Source organism: Impatiens glandulifera, chromosome 1 (assembly GCF_907164915.1).
Source record: "Impatiens glandulifera chromosome 1, dImpGla2.1, whole genome shotgun sequence".
Taxonomy (NCBI): Eukaryota; Viridiplantae; Streptophyta; class Magnoliopsida; order Ericales; family Balsaminaceae; genus Impatiens; species Impatiens glandulifera.
Genome location: NC_061862.1, coordinates 2,336,911 through 2,352,895, shown reverse-complemented (window position 1 = coordinate 2,352,895; position 15,985 = coordinate 2,336,911). Strand labels below are relative to the sequence as shown.

The 15,985-nt window shown below is 30.0% G+C and overlaps 1 protein-coding gene across 1 annotated transcript; it reads right to left on the bottom strand.

The window, feature by feature from the left end:
- Positions 1-169: 169 nt before the first annotated feature.
- LOC124921841 (probable methyltransferase PMT26) lies at positions 170-4,448 on the bottom strand. Its single transcript, XM_047462541.1, has 8 exons — positions 3,810-4,448; positions 3,575-3,724; positions 2,756-3,026; positions 1,808-1,918; positions 1,480-1,654; positions 1,045-1,317; positions 771-965; positions 170-450 (listed from the first exon to the last, which is right to left on the bottom strand). Exons 1-7 carry the CDS (start codon positions 4,446-4,448, stop codon positions 875-877), a joined length of 1,710 nt encoding a protein of 569 aa, XP_047318497.1. The 3' UTR covers positions 170-450; positions 771-874.
- Between the last annotated feature and the right edge of the window lie 11,537 nt (positions 4,449-15,985).

Here is a 15,985-nt window from a genome sequence, read left to right as displayed (position 1 = left end):
ATCATTACAGAGCTGATTGTTCTACTCTTCACAATTTCTTCACCCATTTATATGATATATTTATCTTCCCCATTCGCAACTACTTTCAATATCAAAAAAAGGGATGACACAGCTAATTAATCTAGCTATAGCCAATAAGAAGATTGGTCTGATCTTGTAGGGATTTCTCTAAGGAAGGAATACAATACAATTAGGAACACAATTGTTTGTTTTATCTTTCAAGCAGCAATGGCATAAGTGATTGTCTCCATCTCATTCGGGCGCCACATTGTCTTCTGAACGCAAAGCAGACCTTCATTGTCGTTAGAGTACGTCAATCTTATCTCCCATTGCATTGCTCTAAACAAACTCTCCAGTTCGCTTATTATATCTACATGGTCCCGCACTATCAGCTTTCCTTCCGGTCTAAGTATACGGTCTGTTTCAGCTACCAAAGCCATGAAGTTGCATCTGTATAATGTACAATATTAATAAATACCAACTTAGTTTTCTGCAGGGGCGAAGCCAGGATTTGAAACCTACCCGGGCTAATTTTTTATTAAAAAAATCTATCCGGGCTAGTTTTATAGTTTGCTGTCACCAATGCCTTTTAGCGACGAAAAATAACCTTTTAGCGACGGAAAATAACCAATGACGACGGTAATTTACCGTCGTTATTGATAAAATACATAAGGCTACCCGGACTACAGCCCGGGCCAGCTTGCACTTGGCTCCGCCCCTGGTTTTCTGTAAGGAAGAAAAACACAAACAAGTAGCAAAAAGATACATACTTTCTCTTGATCTTTGAGAATAGATGATCGGCGTGAAGAAGATCGTATGATCTAGGATAAGTACTGAACGACTCGCACCAATCATGATACGTTCCGAATAAACCTCACTCGAAGATAATTGGAAGTGTATCTGGGGAGTCTATTGGGACAACATTCATCACCCATACGTTCAACTCCTTTAGAGCAGCAGCAAACCTAACAATAATATAAAGTTTAATAATATTCCCAAGTACAAAAGAAAATAAAGAATTTTAATTACATGCATACCCTCGGCCCTCCATAAATAGCTTTCATGTCCATCACATTCCTCACAGTGGACCAATTAATTCCCATTCCTCCAAGATATGACTTGTTCACCACCCGCTTCCAATGTTCATGATCTGCTGTGAAATCCTCCGGTGCTGGTTTGCCATACACTCCAATTTGAGAACCCAATAACCAATAAGGTGTCTTCGTTAACCTCTCTGACCATTGCTCTGGCCACTGAGATCCTCGTTCTGTCGCATCAGTTGGTAATTTGTGCATACACGCTTGCAATGGTACACTCCTGTGTTTATATACATAACACACCATTTTTAAGTGGTATTTCATGACGATCACAATTACATTGGTAAAGTACGATGGTTAAAATTGAAAATTACAAAACATGCCTTTTTTTTCCTTATTTTATTACAGTAAACGGTGAGAATAAGGAAATACGTGAACATACCAGGCTGCATTTGGATCATCAGATTCATGGCAGAGTGGAGGTTTATCTTCTGATCTTTGTCCATAGCATTCGTTTGTCATAGGCTTCTGATATATTGCTATACCAACTCCATTTACTCTGTCTTTCGTTATTGAAACCACTTCCCAACACATTCCCTTTGTTAGCTGTTTCATGGCTGCAAAGTAAAATCACATGTAACATATGGTGTTAATAACAACAACAATTGAATTGCAAAGTAAGATCACATGTAACATATGGTGTTAACAACAACAACAATTGAATTACTGTCAAGGAAACGATAATATACTGTACTAATATAATCATCTACCTTCCCAGATCTCAACATCTTCTGTAAGTTTTTGGTAAACAGGTGTAGCAGACCACACAAAGTAGCCTCCAGGCCGAAGTAATCGGTTCAGCTCCAACAGTAGTTTACCGCCTGCATGAAGTAACGAGTTGTTTTGTTATATATTCAGAAAAATATTATCATAAATCACAATGATTTAGAAAAATAATATAATCAGGATCTTCTAGAAAAAAAAAATGTCATAATACCGAAGTAAATAAAAAAAAAGTTACACTACAATTTGAATCATGGTCTAGAAAATAATTTGTATGCCAAATAAACAAAAATTGTACTATATAATCTTTTTTTGAAAAAGATCAACTTTCATAGAAAAAAAATAAGCGCAAGAAGCGTTCAATGGTTACAAGAAAAATCGTACTATATGATCCAGATCATGATTTAGGCATTGTTCAAACTTGGGTTATTTGGATAACCAGAGGGTTGTTTTCATATAACCTTGTCCAGTGTAGGTTATTAAAATTGATTATTTAGGTAAAAGGACATTAAGGGTGTACATAAATAATAAATAAACAGGATATTTTGGTTTATGATTTGAATCATGTTATTGATGGGGGTGGATGATTCAGTGGTGTGTTATTCGAGATTAAACACAAATAATCCAAACCTAACAAGGCCCTAGAAATATCTTAACCAAACGAAAAAAATCACTTTCAGTTTGAACTTTTGACAATTATTCAATAGGATCTTGATTGTGATAAAATACCAGTTTCTAACTAGGCTCAATTGGTTATGCAAAGAAATTAGCAAATTGTGCAGATAAATCCCTCCACATATTAAAGACAAATAGGAATCGTGGAATTCTTGTGTTTAAAGCTGAAAACACTTAAGAAACAAGTATCATAAAAGCTTAAGTTCCAAAGTCAACTAAGAAGATTATCGAAACCGTAATAAAAAAAATCAAGAGAGTACCTTCAATGTGCCAGGGGACCCTACAACGAGCACAATGGACAACATCAAATACTCTTGCAGGGTATGGAAGTCTCTTGGTGCCCATTACTGCAGATATAGCAGGGATGCCTCTTTCAAGTGCAAATTGAACTTGTGCTTCATGTTCATCTTTCGGGGCCACAGACATGGTGAGCACATCTTTATCAAAGAGATAGCCTCCAAAGCTAGCAACCCCACACCCAACATCTAATACCACCCGAGATCGCTTTCCCCAACCAATATCAGGTACAGACTGCAGAAAACAAAAAGTATATGTATCCATCATGCTAAAAGTGTACATTGGAATTTTTAATTCTAGTCAAAGGGAGACAAACAGTTTCAAAGCACTCAAAAACAATTCATTTAAGAATTGATCACACACTTAGGGTGTGTTAAAACTGAAAATTAAGTGTTGAACGTCGAATGCCTAATTCTAAGTGTCGAATTAGTCAAGTGTGTAAAATAAATGCCGAATAAACCAAAAGAAAATATCAAAATTTTAAGTGCCTGATGCAAGTTCATTTGATAAATTGAGGATCTAATGTAGGGAAGTAGTTATAGTAAAGCAAGCCAGAGGTCAAAGTTGTCTTCTGTACGATCTTACTATTTTGCAGATTTAAGACATTCATAGCTTATGAAATTAAGCCACATTTTTCAGCTTAATTATAATTTGAGCTGAATTTAAATAGTTAAGTGATTTTAGATGACAGTTATCATAATAAACTTAATTCAAATCAGCACAGTTATTTAGATTAAATAATAAATGTGTTGCCAAAAACTGCAGTAGTTAGAAAATCCAACCTGTTGTATGAAATCAATATAATGAAGTGCTCCATGTTTAAACTGGGTTCCACCACCAGGAAACGTAAGATAATCACCACTAACTTTCACCCAGTTCTGGTGTCCCTTAATCTCAGCAAGTTTCGTATGTGGAACATTATGATACCATATCTGCAAAAGACAAACATTATAAGAAATTCATCTTAAACAAATAAAAATAAATATACAGCACAAAAAGATAAGAAGAACCATGCACCTTTTCCCTGCTAGTAGGCCAATCAACGGATTTTTGGTATCCTTCTGGAAGAGGAACAAGACAGGTGGGAGGATCCTCTGGGCAATGTCTCTCCCTGTGCTCATAATGCTTTGTTGATCTTAGGCTCTTTATAGCTTGCAGGTTATCAAGACAAGGAATGTAATCTGGGCCAGCGGTGACATTGCACAATCTCCATTTATATCCACTTTGTCCATCAGATTCCTGTGATTCCTTTTCATTTTTAGACTCTGTATCCTGAGTTGTAAATGCCCCATTTTGGGTGCTGGTTTCATTTAAAAGCTCTGATTGTGGGCCTGAAGGAAATAGTTCAGCAGAAGACTCCTCTTTGTCTTGCTTCACCTTCTCTTCTGTATTCTCATCAGAATTGTCTGATTTATTCTCAGTCTCATTTGGATTTGGTTTGTTTTCATTACCACCTTCGGATGTCTGCGTGTTACTTCCATCACTATCCTTGTTTGTTGCAACATCAAAGTCATCCTTCTTTTCTATCTCTGTCTTGGAAGTCACCACGGTTGTCCTCAAATTGTTTATCATTATTCTCGTTCCCACTAGCGATCTCTTTAACCTCGCTTTCCTGGTCCTTCGAATCAATTCTCTTCTCTTGAGACGACACCTCATCGTTTTGGACAGGAACTACAAATGGGCCAGCATCTTGATTCTCCATAGGTGGAAATCATTCTTTCCATTGAACTTTTCTAGTTTGTAACTCGCCATGTTCTGTGAGTTTCTTGATCACAATGCTTCAATGCGTTCAAACCAATTCTTCGAAATCTTGATTCTCCAGTGTTTATACAACCACGAAACCAGACACGAAAAAAATGACTCTAATACCAATTTGTGCGGAAAAATAATCATACAGAGAGAAAGAACACATAGATTTTCTTAGTTCGGTTAAATTTCAAATTCTAGCTCCGTGTATTAATCTATCATAATTCTTAGTATGACCACATTTTCTAAGGGAAGAAAGTACCAATTTTTTTTTTTTTAGCAATGACACTTGAGCTAATATATATATGTTTAAATGATCTTTCAATTTATTAGCTCATGCAATGTCCTATTGGTACGGCCAAATAGATGCTCATGTTTTAGATACAATTTCATATAATGCATATGAAGATCTATATAAATAGATCTTCTGTTGCGTGAGAATTCTGTCTCTTCCCCATATAGGAAAAAAAAAAAGCAAAAGTAGTAGAAAACAAGTTTTTCCCTTATGATTCTATTTCCTTTCCTTCAAAATTGTTTGGCCGATCACAAGAGGGGATCAAATTATCTCTCAAGAGGAGCTCAAGAAGCCTGTGATTGACCTAGAGGGCTACTTCAAAGATGATGAAGAAGCAACCAAGGAATGTGTTATCAAAGAGGCATGTACGTCTTAGCCATGGTCTCTTCCAAGTGATCAACCATGGAATTGATGCTAGTCTAATTAAATCTGCCCACAAATTATCTGGTGACTTCTTTAATTGCCCGATAACCTTTTACCACTTAAATTAAATTATCTATATATTATTATTACTTAAATAATTATTAATATGTAATTTATATACAAGTTTAATATGAATTATAAATATATAAAATATATTTTAAAATTAACCGGACTTAAAATGAATTAATCGGACTTTAAATAAAGTTAATGAATAACGGTCACACGCGTTTCAAATAAAAAAGTATAAATACAGTAGTCCGGGGCCATCTCTCTTCTCTTCTCGGATGAAGAGGAGATCTGCGGAGCCAGGTTTACGCTAGTTGGAGGAAAAGCGAGGGATGATCGGATCATCCATCCACCCCACCGTTTCTACGCGTCTCTCTTCTCTTCTCTTCTCGGTCGGCCTACCGGAGGAGCTCTCTCTGCGCCAGATTTACGCAGTTTAGAGGAAAAGTGACCGGAGAGTGAAATCCACCCGACCGTTCCTTCTTTCTAGATTATCCTCTGGTCAGTCAGTCTTCTCATTTCATTTCTTTTCTTTTCTTCTAGATTATTCCATCCTAATTAATGGCTTAAGACAAACCCTAATTTCCCAATCTTTCTTTCTTGGTTTGATCAATGTATTCGTCAATAATTATGTTTCTTTAGTTGATGAAATTCGATAATGACCTGATTCTCCTTGATGAAACGCTAATCTGGGTTAGTAACCCCTGTCTGTACTCCATTAAATAATATGTAGTAACCCCATATGTCATCTTAGCCCTCCCGAATTAGTTCTACCAAACTCTTGTACTAACCCAATAAATTCGTCAAGGCCCTTTTATCGATCGATCGCTCTCGATTTCTCCGTCGTTTACATGAAATGAATTTCCTTGATCTTGGTTAGCTAGATTTATTCTGACCACTCTGTCTGTACTGGGAATATTGAGGGAGGAGGATCTTATGATATACCGATGTGTCTGTCTTTATGTATAGCAGAAAGAAAAGAGACCCCGATAGATAGATCATCAATTTAATTATCCCCATGTCTGTATGTATATCTATCTGACGAGTTATGCTCATCAATTCTAGGATTCTTAAAAATAAGCTCCTGTTTTTTAAGTTATACGTCTTTAATTGTGAAATTTCCAAAAACCTGAATTTTCTTTTTTAACCCAACCTCTCGGATTATTAGTTCCTTCAAAATTGTCCAGACACAATTCTAGGATTCTTTAATGATAAAGCTTCTTGTTGTTTGTTTGTAGTCACATTCATTTTTATGCTTGTGAAACATCTTTCTTTTATTTTCTAGGATTCTTTAATGATAAAGCTCTTGTCGTTTTCTTGTAGTCACATCAATTTTTATGCTTGTAAAACATCTGTCTTTTATTCTAGTTGGTTGTTACTTGACAGGTTCGCATATGGTCGGATAAATATTTCATCTCCAACAACTTTCTCTTTTTTGACTGGTTGAAGTCGATAATGATGATGATGATGCTCCTTTGTGTTCTTCCTCGATCTTGTTGACAGGTATTGATTCAAGTTTTGTTTCTAGATTTTGCCACAAACAGTGATTATATTGCGAGTCTTGTTGTTCTCTCGTTTTTCTTGCTACGAAATGTGACACATTCAGTTAGATTTCTTGAATATCTTGATGTAACATGTCAATTTGATTTGCACTAGTGCTTCTAATTTGTTTGGCAGAGATGATTTCGAGGTTGTTTATTCGTTTACCCAGTTTCTGAATGCTTTCATCATCAGTGATTTGGGATTTCGTCAACAAACTCTAAATTGGTAAGTAATATAACTCGAATAAAATTAAATTGGTGAGAACGAGATAGTCTAGGTAAGGAAGAACAAGTAGAAAAAAGAAAAAGACCCGAGAGTGAATGTTCATGATAGTTTTATTAGATGAGGAAAAATAATGTTTGAACATTCAATAATCGTGATTGAAGAGTTTTATGATCTAGTCATTTAAAGTTTTTAAAATTCAAAACTCATGATCTAACATTAAAAAATTGTAATTTAAGAGTGGTACTTATCTAGTTATTTATACCTAGAGTAATGTTCAAGGTTGTGTTTATTATTTTCCTCAATTAATGTGGGTTGAATCATTCATGGGAGGTTGACAACAACAATTTATAAACTGGATCATTGTCAATTCTAAATATAATAAATTCGGTATGTTTTAATCTTTTCTCTTTGAGCAATCTTTTTTTTTGTTACAAGCGTTATTGTATATTAAATCAAAACCATGTAATATTATTGTTTTGGAGTTCGTTTTTGCGATGAAACTATAGAAATTTTTACATAGACTGGCTGTGAACCAATTCTCAAAGCTGTGAACCAATTCTCGAAGCTTAAATAAATTTGATTCCTCGCATGTAAGTTCGTTTATTTGTTTTCTGTAATGTACTATAACCATTTAAATAACTTAAACTTTAATTTTAAATTATAGCTTCCATTACTTGGTTACAATTTATTTAAGGTACACAAAAAAATATGTTTGGATGACTTAAACTTAATCACTAATTAATTCTTGGAGGGAACAACTTAATCACTAATTAATCTGTTTGGATGACTTAAACTTCTGTTACAATAATTCTTTCTAACAAAAAAAAAAATAGTCTTACCTAATTTGTTAAACAAATATAATATATCTAATAGAGTTTAAGATCAGTATTATAAGAATATATAAGAAGAAACTATAGATAATTAGTTAGACTAAATTAGGTACATAAACATTAAATACAAGACAAAAACATCATATTCTATATATTTATTTTAAATTAAGTTTGATAATTATTTGAATATCTAACTCTATACATTCAATATTCTTTTGACTTATTAAGAGGCAATATCACTTAACTTGTGATTAAATCATAAAATTTGAAAATACATCACTTCTGCATATTCATTTTCTTAGTTACTTTAGTTTTAAAAGAAATAATAATATATAATAAAACTATATTGTTGTCACATGAATAAAAATACAAAACTTCTAAAAGATTAGGAACAATATCACTCAACTCAACTTGTGATTTTGAATTTAAGAGTATTAAGTATTACATAATTAAATCACTACAGATACTTCATTTCTGTATATTTTCTTACTTAGTTAATTTAGTCTTAAAAATAATATTGTTACCTACGTGAATACAAACACAAAATTTTAAAATGACTGGGGACCATCACATACTAATGATGATTTTATAGTGATTGTGATTTGGTAACTTTTTTAATGACTTATAATTTGAGATGTATAATTATATTCAGTTTGAAAATATAAAAATTTTGTGTAAGAGAATACTTCAGTTCAGTATTACTTAGTTGGTTTAGTCTTACAAATAATATAATAAAATTATATTGTTGCCGTGTGGATTGAAACACAAAAATTCTAAAAGATTGAAAATGATGACTTACTCATGTTAATTTTATAGTGATTGTGATTTGGTGACTTGATTTGAATGACTTATTATTTGAGATGTATAATAATATTTAGTTTGAAATTACAAAATTTTGTGTACGAGAATACTTCATTTCTGCATATTCCTACTTAGTTAGTTTAATCTTAAAAATAATATGATAAAAATATATTGTTGTCGCATAAATAAAATAACAATAATTTTAAAAGATTGTTATTTACTAATGTTGATTCTAAAATAAAATAACAATAATTTTAAAAGATTGTTATTTACTAATGTTGATTCTATAGTGACTATGATTTGGTGAATTTAGATTTGAATGACTTGTGATTTGTGATGTAAAAATATATTTAGTTTAAAATTATAAAAACTAAGAATATTTCATTTCTGCATATTATACTAGTTAGTTAGTTTAGTTTTACAAATAATATGATAAGACTATATTGTTGTCGCGTACATAGAAACACAATAGATTGAGAACGATCCCTTATTAATGTTGCTTTATAGTGATTGTGATGTGTGACGTAAAATTATATTCCGTTTGGATTATAAAACTATGTGTATGAGAATACTTCATATTTGTTTATTCTCTTACTTAGTTGATTTAGTCTTATATGATAAGACTATATTGTTGTCGCATGAATAAAAACAACAAATTCTAAAAGATTTAGAACGATCATTACCAATGTTGGTTTTAAAGTGACTGTGATTTGATGACTTGTGAATTGAATGAGTAGTGATTTGAGATGTAAATTATATTTGGTTTAAAATTATAAATTTTTGAGTATTAGAATACTTAGTTTTTATATATTCTCCGACTTTGCTGGTTTAGTTTTAAACCAATATGACAAGACTATATTGTTGCTGCGTCGATAGAAACACAATAATTTTTAAAGATTGAGAACGATCACATTCTATTTTGGTTTATAATGATTGTGATTTGGTGATGTAAAAATATATTTGGTTTGAAATTTAAAAATTTTGTGTATGAGGATAATTTATATATGTATATTTTTCTACTTAGTTAGTTTAGTCTTAAAAAAAATATGATTAGACTATATTATTACAGCGTGGATAAAAACACAAAATTCTAAAAGATTGAGAACAATCATTACCAATGTTGGTTTTTATAGTTATTGTGATTTGATGACTAATGATTTGGGACGTATAAATTATATTTGGTTTGAAATTATAAAATTGAGAATACTTCATTTATTCGTATTTTCATACTTAGTTGGTTTAATTTTACAAATAATATAATAAGATTATATTGTTGTCGAATTGATAGAATCACAAAAATTCTAGAAGATTGAGAACAATCACTTACTAATGTTGATTTTATAGTGATTTTGATTTGGTTCTTTAAATTTGAAAGATTTGTGATTAGGACATCTAATTATATTTAGTTTGAAATTATAAAAAACTGTGTGAGAATATTTTATTTTTAAATATTCTCATACTTAATTGGTTTAGTCTTAAAAATAATATGATAAGATTATATTGTTACTGTGTAAATAGAAACACAAAAATTTTAAAATATTGAGAACGATCATTTCCTATTATTAATTTATAGTGATTGTGATTTGGTGACTTGTAATTTGAATGACTTGTGATTTGTGACGTAAAATTATATTTTGTTTGAATGATAAAAACTCGGTGTATGAGAATACTTCATTTCTGCATATTCTCATACTTAGTTGATTTAGTCTTACAAATAATATGATAAGACTATATTATTTTCAAATGGATAAACACTAAAAATTAAAAAGATTGAGAACGATCAATTATCAATGTTGGTTTTATAGTGATTGTGATTTGGTGACTTGTGATTTGAGTGGGACTTAAAATTATATTCGGTAATTATAAAACTCTATGTATGAGAATACTTCATTTCTGCATATTCTCATACTTAGTTTGTTTTGTCTTACAAATAATATGATAAAATGGTATTGTTGCAGTGTGGATAGAAATACCAAAATTTAAAAGATAGAGAATGATTACTCAATAATGTTAGTTTCGTAGTGATTGTGATTTGGTGGTTTTAGATTTGAATGCTTTGTGATTTGGACGTATAATTATATTCGGTTTGACATTAAAAAACCCGTGTATGAGAATACTTCATTTCTGCATATTCTCCTACCTAGTTGGTTTATTAATCTTAAAAATAATATGTTAAAACTATATTGTTGTGGCGTGGATAGAAACACAAAAACTTCTAAAAGATTGAGAAAGATCACTTAATAATGTTGGTTTTATTGTGATTGTGATTTGGTGACTTGTGATTTGAATGTCTTGTGATTTGATATGTATAATTATATTCGGTTTGAAATTATAAAAACTCTATATATGAGAATACTTTATTTCTGCATATTCTTTTACTTAGTTGGTTTAGTCTTACAAATAATATGATAAGATTATATTGTTACCGCGTTGATAGAAAGATTAAAATTATAAAAAATTGAGAACGATCACTTACTAATTTTGGTTTTATAGTGATTGTGATTTAGTGACTATCTGAATGTCTTTTGATTTGGCACGTATAATTATATTCGGTTTAGATTATAAAATTATGTGTATGAGAATATTTCATTTTTGCATATTATCCTATTTAGTTGGTTTATTTTTATAAAAAATATGATAAGACTATATTGTTGCCGCGTAGATTGAAACACAAAATTCTAAATGATTGAAAACAATCACTTATTAATGTTGGTTTATAGAGATTATGATTTGGTGACTTGTGACTTAAAATTATATTCTCTTTGAATTATAAAAACTCGGTAGATGATCATTTACCAATGTTGGTTTTATAGTGATTGTGATTTGATGATTTATAATTTGAGACCTATAATTATATTCAGTTTAATCTTAAAAATTATATGATAAGAATATAATATTGCCGTGTGGATAGAATCACAATAATACTATAAGATTCAGAACGATTATAGTGATGGGAATTTGGTGACTTTAGATTTGAATATCTGATAAGGCTATATTGTAGTCGTGTAGATAAAAACACAAAATTTTAATATGATAAGACTATATTATTTTCGTGTGGATAAAATAATAAAATTTTAATATGATAATATGATAAGACTATATAATTTGAATGATCACTTATTAATTTTTTTATAGTGATTGTGATTTGGTGACTTTAGATTTGAATGGCTTCTGATATGAGACGTTTTAAAATTATAAAAACTCAGTGAATTAGAATGCTTCATTTCTGCATATTCTCCTACTTAGGTTATTTAGTCCTACAAATAATATGATAAGACTATATTATTTTCGTGTGGATAAAAATATAAATATTTTAAAAAATTGAGAACGATCATTTACCAATGTTGGTTTTATAGTGATTGTGATTTGGTAACTTGTGATTTGACACGTATAATTATATTCAGTTTGAAATTAAAAATAATATGATAATAATATAATGTTACCGCATGGATAGAATCACAATAATTGTAAAAGATTAAGAACGGTTATAGTTATTGTGATTTGGTGACTTTAGATTTGAATGACTTTTGATTTGGGACGTATAATTATATTCCATTTAAAATTATAAAAACTCTGTGTATGAGAATACTTCATTTCTACATATTCTACTAGTTAGTTGGTTTAGTCTTACAAATAATATGAAAAGGCTATATTTTAGCCTCGTAGATAAAATCACAAATTTTTTAATACAATGAGAACGATCACTTATTAATGTACTTTATAGTGATTGTGAATTGATGACTTGTGATTTGAATGATTTTTGACCTAAAATTATATTCTATTTGGATTATTACCAATGTTGGTTTTATAGTAATTGTGATTTGAATGACTAATGATTTGAGTCATGTAATTATATTCGGTTTAAAATTATAAATATTTGCGTATTAGAATATTTTATTTTTACATATTCTCTAACTTAGTTGGTTTAGTTTTACAAATAATATAATAAGACTATATTGATGCCGCTGCCGCGTGGATATAAACACAAAAATTATAAATGATTGAGAACGATCACTTACTAATGTTAGTTTTATTGTGATTGTGATTTGAATGTCTTATGATTTGAGATGTATAATTATATTCGGTTTTAAATTATAAAATCTCTAAGTATGAGAATATTTCGTTTTCTGCATATTATTCTACTTAGTTGGTTTAGTCTTACAAATAATATGATAAGACTGTATTGATTTCGCGTTGATAGAAACACAAAAATTATAAAAGATTGAAAATGATCACTTACTAATTTTGGTTTTATAGTGACTGTGATTTGATGACTTGTGAATTGTGCCGTAAAATTATATTCGCATTGAATTATAAAAACTAGGTGGATGAGAATGTTTTATTTCTGTATATTCTCTTACATAGTTATTTAGTCTTACAAATAATATGATAAAACTATATTATTGTCATGTGGATAAAACACAAAAATTCTAAAAGATTTAGAATAATCACTTCCTATTATTAATTTATAGTGATTGTGATTTGGTGACATGTGATTTGAATAACTTGTGACGTAAAATTATATTATGTTTGGATGATAAAACTCTGTGTATGAGAATACTTCATTTTTGCATATTCTCATACGTAGTTGATTTAGTCTTACAAATAATATGATAAGACTATATTATTTCCATATGGATAGAAACACACAAAATTTAAAAGATTGAGAACGATCAATTATCAATGTTGATTTTATAGTGATTGTGATTTGTTGACTTGTGATTTGAGTTGAGACGTAAAATTATATTCAGTTTGATATTATAAAACTCTATGTATGAGAATACTTCATTTCTGCATATTCTCATATTTAATTGGTTTAGACTTACAAATAATATGATAAAATCATATTGTTGCCGCATGAATAAAACTACAAAAATATTAAAAAATTGAGAAAAATCACTTTAATTATGTAATTTTATAATATGATAAGACTTTATTATTGTCGTGTAGATAAAAATACAAAAATTCTAAAAGATTGAGAATGATCATTTACCAATGTTGGTTTTACAGTGATTGTGATTTGATGACTTGTCATTTGAATAATTTGTGATTTGAGATGTATAATTATATTCGGTTTCGATTATAAAACTCTATGTATGAGAATACTTTATTTACGCATATTCTTCTACTTAATTGGTTTAGTCTTACAAATAATATGATAAAACTATATTATTACCGCGTTGATAGAAAACAAAAATTATAAAAGATTGAGAACGATCACTTACTAATTTTGGTTTTATAATGATTGTGATTTGGTGACTTTAGATTTGAATGTCTTTTGATTTGGAATGTATAATTATATTCAGTTTGAATTATAAAATTCTGTGTATGAGAATATTTCATTTCTACATATTATCCTATTTAGATGGTTTATTCTTACAAATAATATGATAAGACTATATTGTTGTCACGTATATAGAAATACAAAAATTCTAAAAGAATGAGAACAATCACTTATTAATGTTGGTTTATAGAGATTATGATTTGGTAACTTGTGATTTGTGACGTAAAATTATATTCGACTTGAATTATAAAAACTTAGTGGATGAGAATGCTTTATTTCTGCATATTCTCATACTTAATTGATTTAGTCTTACAAATAATATGATAAGACTTTATTATTGTCGTATAGATAAAAATATAAAAATTCTAAAAGATTGAGAATGATCATTTACCAATGTTGGTTTTATAGTGATTGTGATTTAAGACGTATAATTATATTTAGTTTGAAATTAATAAATTATGTGTATGAGAATACTTCATTTTTGCATATTCTCCTACTTAGTTGGTTTAGTCTTTCAAATATTATGATAAGACTATATTATTGTCGCATGGATAGAAACACAAAAATTTTAAAAGATTGAAAACGATCACTTACTAATGTTAGTTTTAAAATGATTTTGATTTTGATGGTTTTAGATTTGAATGACTTGTGATTTGGGACGTATAATTATATTTGGTTTGAAATTATAAAAATCTGGGTATGAGAACCTTCCCTTTCCTTTTTTCTTACAATGAAAGAGGGATGAACTGAAGAGGTTGATGAATACTGCCTATTCTTATTTTGATTTATTTCCTTATATGAATCCGTTCTGATTTGATAGAAAGAATTATTCTTCAGGATTTCCTGGCTCTTCACATTGTTGTTCTCAACTTGAATTTCGAGATCATTGTCTTTATTTCCTTCATCTTCAGCTTTGGAATCCTCAGCAACATTGGAATTCTCAACAAATTTGGATTCCTTTGTATCAACTTTGGAATTCTCTTCTTCTCTTGATTAGCCTGAGTATGTTCATCTCTATTTTCATTAGCAACCACTTCAATTGGATTTGATTGAGAATCCTCAACTATCTCTTTAACATGATTAGATTGAGTTTCACCTCCTTCTTCGTACAATTTTCTATTTGTATAAAATTTTCTTTATCTTCTATTTCTTGTTCTTTAACCACATTTTTCTCTTTGAAAATAGGCACCTCTCTTTAATTTTCCTACACCTCTACTTTCTAACCTTTATGAATTTTCTGATATTCTTACTTAACCAAATCACATTTTGGACTTGCATGTTGGAAGGTATTGCAGAAAGAGACTCTATTTGGCCTCCACTCATAAGTGATTTTCACGACAGTAGGTTTTTCTTTTCTATCTACTACTGACATATTTTTTGACAATGTACTTCTAGGATGCATCTCAATGCTAATTCTAGCAAATGATAGGTGCTCTTCTCCTTCAGTAATTGAGTGCATGTACAATGGTTTACCCAATAAAACTGCAAAATGACTAAAGGCTTCAGAATTGTATATATATGTATAAGTATATTCTAGAGTTTGAACGATATATGTGCAGTTTTTTTGGCTTACTCAATAGGTTCAAGTCTTCCAACCGTTTTTCAAACTTAATACAGTTGGATCTTATATATGTATGCTCAATTTCTAGAATTTCCTCCAGATTAGATCCCTTTATAAATTTAAGGAAATATAAATCATGGACATTTACTTAAATCGTCTCCAACCCTTTACATTCTCATTGCTTCAACATTACATCTTTAGTAATTATGAAGGATACTATGTTTTTCCCTATGTAGTTTCCCACAACTACATTTTCTCATTCCTTTATATAGTTTTTCTCTACTTCAGTAAGCAATTTAAATTCAAATGGTGAATTCAATACCTCTAATTTTGTTTGTGTATTGCCCAAGTAGATTTTCCCTTTATAGGCATGATCTTCTACTTTTTGGCATTGTTGTTCTTCTAATAATTTAGATTTGAGAGCCTTCATAAGCCCCTTTATTATAGAAATTGACCATTGAACAATTTATTCATATTCTT

Coding starts and splice junctions, on each gene's coding strand:
- LOC124921841 (XM_047462541.1), bottom strand. CDS start 4,448: ATGAGGTGTCGTCTCAAGAGAAGAGAATTGATTCGAAGGACCAGGAAA. Junction 3,725..3,809: donor GGCCTACTAGCAGGGAAAAG/GTGCATGGTTCT, acceptor TGTCTTTTGCAG/ATATGGTATCATAATGTTCC. Junction 1,318..1,479: donor GATGATCCAAATGCAGCCTG/GTATGTTCACGT, acceptor ATATAAACACAG/GAGTGTACCATTGCAAGCGT.